Source organism: Limulus polyphemus, unplaced genomic scaffold (assembly GCF_000517525.1).
Source record: "Limulus polyphemus unplaced genomic scaffold, Limulus_polyphemus-2.1.2 Scaffold1359, whole genome shotgun sequence".
Classification (NCBI taxonomy): Eukaryota; Metazoa; Arthropoda; class Merostomata; order Xiphosura; family Limulidae; genus Limulus; species Limulus polyphemus.
Window position 1 is genome coordinate 282,794 of NW_013666969.1, and position 5,531 is coordinate 288,324.

Here is a 5,531-nt window from a genome sequence, read left to right on the forward strand (position 1 = left end):
GGAGTCAGTTTTTTTTTCTTTTTTTTTCATTTTTAGAGACGGCTAAGAGTTCCCTCTATTATGAGGCCCTAACTTGTAACACTGCAGTGACAGTTTGACCCACTACGTTGTTTTTACTGTAGTCGCTAGGACCCCTCTCGGCGTCTGTAAATTGGTCAATTCCAGAGCTGCAGGGGAAGCTTTGGGTTGCTTTGTAAACAGAAAGCGACGCAACTCTCAGCCACATTATTCTGAAAACAGAGCGTAATGACGTGAAATTTATTAGGAATAGTAATGATATTTTCATATGCCAACAAGTTATTAGAATACTGTGACGTGTGTTACCAGATGATGTCACGTCAATGAAGACTTTGTTAAATTAAACGCTACAACTTTGAGTAAGGATTCTGTATAAACGTTTTTTTTTGTCTGTAATTCCTGATGTATAGCTGAACTATAATTACCTAATATGTTTGCTATTTACTGGCCCTCTGGTGGCTCAACTGCAAGTCAGCGGGCTTATAACACTAAAATTATGGTTTCGATGCCCGCGGTAGGCAGAGCACAGATATCCCATTGTGTAGCTTTGTGGTTTAGAACAAACAGGATATTAACTGCATCGCTCCACCCAAGTGAATGTGAGTTTAAAATATTTTTTTTGAATATTGATTGTAACGTTTGATGTAAAAATACATTAAAAGACAGTTAATTTTTAAGTAAAGTCCTCTTAAGTAAAATACATTTGTTTTGAGAATATGCAGTCCTAACTACACTCCAACACTACACTAAGGAGGTGATGTTGTAATGAGAGAGATAATTTTAAGTGATTATTTTGTTCAGTTATTACCTACTGAGACAAGAATGTAACTGAGAATGAAGTAATGATAACTGTTATTACTGGATTAATAATATTTGTTAACCATTAAGAACAATACACTATTTGAAGGTCAATTTAATGTTACGCCCGGGCCATTCACTCACTGAGGTGGTATAAGAAAAAAAAAAAAAGAGTCGCATGCGCGTTTAAATTTCACGGAAAAGGGGTGCTTTTTATGGTTTAAACTCGGGTGTAAAATGGTTTACAAATCTATAAAAAATGGTGGTTTGTTTGTTGAATTTTGCGCAAAGATACTCTACGGTTACCTGCGCTAGACGTCCCTAACTTTGAAGTGACAGAGAGCTAGTCAACACCATCCACCGCCATATTTTTGGGTTACTTTTTTACCAACGAATAGTGGGATTGACAGTCACATTTTATGCCCCAACGGCTGAAAGGGCGAGCATGTTTGGTGAAGAGTTTCGAACTCACGACCTGAAGAATTTCGTGTCGAGCGTCCTAACCACCGGGCTATGCCCCCTGTCATAGTGAAGTTACTGTTTGCGAATTTCATTAATTTTGTATAAAGATATTTTGTAAGTTATGATCGCTAGTCCTGTAATTTATGGAAAATTAGTTATTGTTACATTAGTACATTGTTCTGTCTTTTTGAAGGCAAGCTTCCCGCAAGACTTAATTTGTGTTTCTTCGGTTGTTGTGTCTTGCTTTAATCCGAATAAAGCAAGACACCTTGACTGGTCCAAGCTTCGCTAGGCTACGTTTATAAACCAATTCAAATCCAAGTAAAAATAACTAAAATTTGCATCATGCTATTTTTTTTGTAACTGTATATTTATTTATAATCGGGTGTGTACTTTATTTATATTGTTATTTTGAATGAATAGAGACCGAAAAAACTCTTTCACTGATCACTTTTTTAAAGCAACTTTTTAAATCACGAAACCTTTATAATTCATCTTTTGTTTATGATTTGAATGATGAAAACTAAAATATTCTAACATGATTACAAGTCTTAAACAAGTTAAACTCGTGATGGGCTGAACGTGATTCCAGTTGCTCAAGGTAAATACTTTGTTTTGAAAATACAGAACCACAATTCTGATAGATTTAAACTAATTCACTAGATGTGTTAGCCATTCGTATGACTTTGAAAAATATGGGTTAGCCAAAGTACAAGACGTCATACAGTCTCGATGACGTTACTATTAACTCATTCTTTACTGGTAGACAACGTAGGATGTTATTGATGTCAAACAATGGTTTGTTATATTTTCTTTGTAGCAGATTGATGAAAATGTTATTGTATCTATAACTGTACACAAGCAAAGTGCTTACTAAGAAAGCATAGAAAAAGAAAAACCATTTAAGCACGTGTCAATCTTAAAAATTATTTAAACCACTTGTATGTAAAAGCACGTAATACTTGTGCCAACTTACAATAAAAATTACTCTGATTATTTTATGCTTGTATAATCACTACAGTCTTGTAACTGAAACTCACTGAAACAGAAGAAACATTACGTGTCTCTAAAAGTACATAGATTATGATAACGTGTGACTTAAAAGTAACAAATTCACAGAAAACAGATGGGCAGGAATGTGACGTCATATATTACGTTGCCCAATTAGAAAATCTGACACTAAAACGTCATATTGTTGTTTTCGTCGGGGAATGGAATGTCCACTTTCAACAAACAAACACGTACTTTGTAATTCCTGTGTACGTCACTAAATCAGATAAAGCTACAGAAAAGCCTAGTACAGACGCCCTCTTTCTGATAATCAATTTCCAATTAATAAGTTAACAAATTTAATATGATAACTTTCGTGATATTTTAGAGCAAGTGAGCTAGTGATCTCTTTTATATACATAATTGAGAAAACAGCTTTGGAAATACCAGTTTCTCAATACATCATGTAATGGTAAGAATCAGTTACGAGAGTCTTTCAAAACTGTACATCTTCCGAGTCAAGATTTCTGAACACAAGCCAAGTATTTTTCTCACTACGATATACTTTACTAATTAATGTCAACTTCGTATATAACTAAAGTAGCTGTTGGAATTAGCTTTAAAAACTCTTTATATTAAACGAAGATAAATTATAACTTATGAAGAACTTTATAGTTAGCCTCCATTGTCGGACGTGTCCAACAACACAGTCTCCAGCGATAATGCCCGTGACCTGGATGATTATAACGGTTATCTGCGAGACCTTCTAAGAAAGATGTTAGAAGAGTACGAGAAAAGAAGAGAGTTGAACCACACCGAGAACGGTATGTAGTTCACACTCTCGATTTATTATATTCTAAATTACATTTTCTTTCTAGTTCGTACAGTTAATGTTACTTGAGGAAAAACTGTAGTGGCTCTGCGTAGCCGAGTTGCTACAAGTCTTCGCTGCATTATTTAGATCACCCTAAATAAAATCATACTGTGGGTGAGTGGTTAGCTTAGAGGCTTCTAATCCTGAAACCCGGGGTTCGTTTCTCCGCTGCGGTGAATAGCGCGTAGATAACCCATTGTGTAGCTTTGAGCTAGAATAATACCTACTATATATACATACATAGATAATATATGAATAAAATGTATTAACTTTAATCAACTCCTACTAGAGCCTACAAGCTGTAATGATAATTTTAGTTGGTTTATATCCGAAAGGGTAGAAAGTAGTTAACTTCTTTTAACTCCCACCTGAAGAACAAAACAATTATAGACTTGTTTTCATCTCTAGTAATTTTAAACATCTAGCAGGTTAACAATGAATTAAATCATAACTGATACAGAATGAAACTAGTCTATCTTCACGTTCAGTATGTTTAACCCTATCTGAAAACACGTAATGAACAATCTTTCAACGTGAAAATAATCCCGGAAAATTTGAAGATTTTGTTTCTTTCTTATGTGAGAAATAGATTTATTGGTACATGAATATATATATTTTCACAGATATGCAGTCCTTTTTCTTACCTCTCATATATCTTCATGAACGGTGCATGAAAAGTATCATAATTATTAGCTTTTTGGTGTAGAGTTATTTAACACTTTATGAACGATACCATATTTTGATAGTGAGTCAATAAACATTCTCTTTTTTTTTAGATTCGAAGTAATTTATAAAACAGAGTTGATTTTCGAAAACTACAAGATAAATATTTATCATCAGTTTCTTCTTCCCAGAAGATCAATATCTTCGTCCAATAATGAACATCCTTTTGATTTTATTTTCAAGCATCTTCTTTTGTTTTTTAAGGGAGGGAGAGAGAGTGGTTTAGCGCATGATTAAATCAACAAATGGTTGATCAGGTCTCTTTCAAGAGGCATTTTTGCTAAGTTTTTTCAAAGATTTAAGTTTATTCACCAGCTTTCAGTTCCCAATTATATAGCAAAGTTTTGATGCGTAACTGGATTTCCGTGTACTTTCTTATATTTATATATGTATAGTTAACAATATCCAATGTCTTCAACATTTATTTAGTTTTGCAAACATCCTGATATTTCACAGTTTCCTCCTTTAAAGTCTTCTCCTGCTGATTTCCTGGTATAAAACCGGAACTCGATTAGAAAGGAATTCTCCTTATGAACAAACTGTTACTGGTGGCTATCCCTGGACTAGTGAAATCGTTTTGTGATTCCTCGGTCTGGGCGACTCAAATTCTTTAAAGATCCTCGGTATGAAAATTGTACATTCTCGTGTTCGTTAAGAACACTCTTCTATCTAACTGCGCACATCAATAAATGTTTATTTAAATATAAATAGTGTAATACGTCGATAAAACAAGGGTCTTGTAAAGTTAAAAACTGGGGTTCTATTCTTGTGGTGGAAACAGCAAAGATAGTCCATTTTTTAATGTAATACATCCACCATTCTCTGGCAGACTTTACTTTTAAATTTATAAAGTTTCAGCCATGTAATCATTTTTTATTAGAGAAATATTTTATGTGAACATTTGTTCAATTAACCTCATTAGTTTTAACATATATAGTTGCAATGCCACATATAACTATAAGCCCAATCTCATTAAGGAAATCTCACTTTGAAAATAAGAAAAAAAGAGTCGTGATAAGGTGAAGACAGACAGAGAAGATAACTTCATTACTCAAGTTTACTTTTTTACGAAAATTGTATTTACGTCATTCCAGGCACTAATTCTTATTATTATATTATTGCTTTCTACAGGTGAAGCTGGATCTTCGGCTCTAAAAGTAGAGAGCGTGGATTTCCTTCCACGAAATAATGCTCAAAAACACAACACCCAAATGTACGAACTTGTAGAGGGTCCTAAGCCTGTTCTCATACTTCGGCGTGGCTTGTCATTTACTGCGACCCTACTGTTCAATCGAGACTACGATCCAAAGAAAGATAAGCTTAAACTGGAAATGTCGTGTGGTGAGTTAGAATAACTAAAATCTGTTAGACGTTTAAAAACTTATTTATTAACCACAGCGGCATGTTCAAAATTGAAACATTCACTATCAAACTTTATTCTGACGTTTGAAATAATAATAATAATAATAAATCTTATGCAGCACATTTAATTTAGTTAATTCTCGTAAAACTCTTAATCGACAAGCCCATTATCGTTGACATCGAAGTTGAATATTATAAAACTAAATATTTGTTGGCTGTTATAAACTTTTTAAAATCAAAACAATTCAGCATATCGTTAAAAGGCAAATTTCAATTCATAAAAAGTTTCGTCTTTTGAATTGTA

At 33.6% G+C, this 5,531-nt stretch overlaps 1 protein-coding gene across 1 annotated transcript; it reads left to right on the forward strand.

Moving 5' to 3' along the window:
• The first annotated feature begins 2,947 nt into the window (after positions 1–2,947).
• On the forward strand, positions 2,948–5,248 carry LOC106463245 (hemocyte protein-glutamine gamma-glutamyltransferase-like). Its single transcript, XM_013923247.2, has 2 exons — positions 2,948–3,092; positions 4,997–5,248. Exons 1-2 carry the CDS (start codon positions 3,044–3,046, stop codon positions 5,218–5,220), a joined length of 273 nt encoding a protein of 90 aa, XP_013778701.2. The 5' UTR covers positions 2,948–3,043; the 3' UTR covers positions 5,221–5,248.
• Positions 5,249–5,531: the final 283 nt, after the last annotated feature.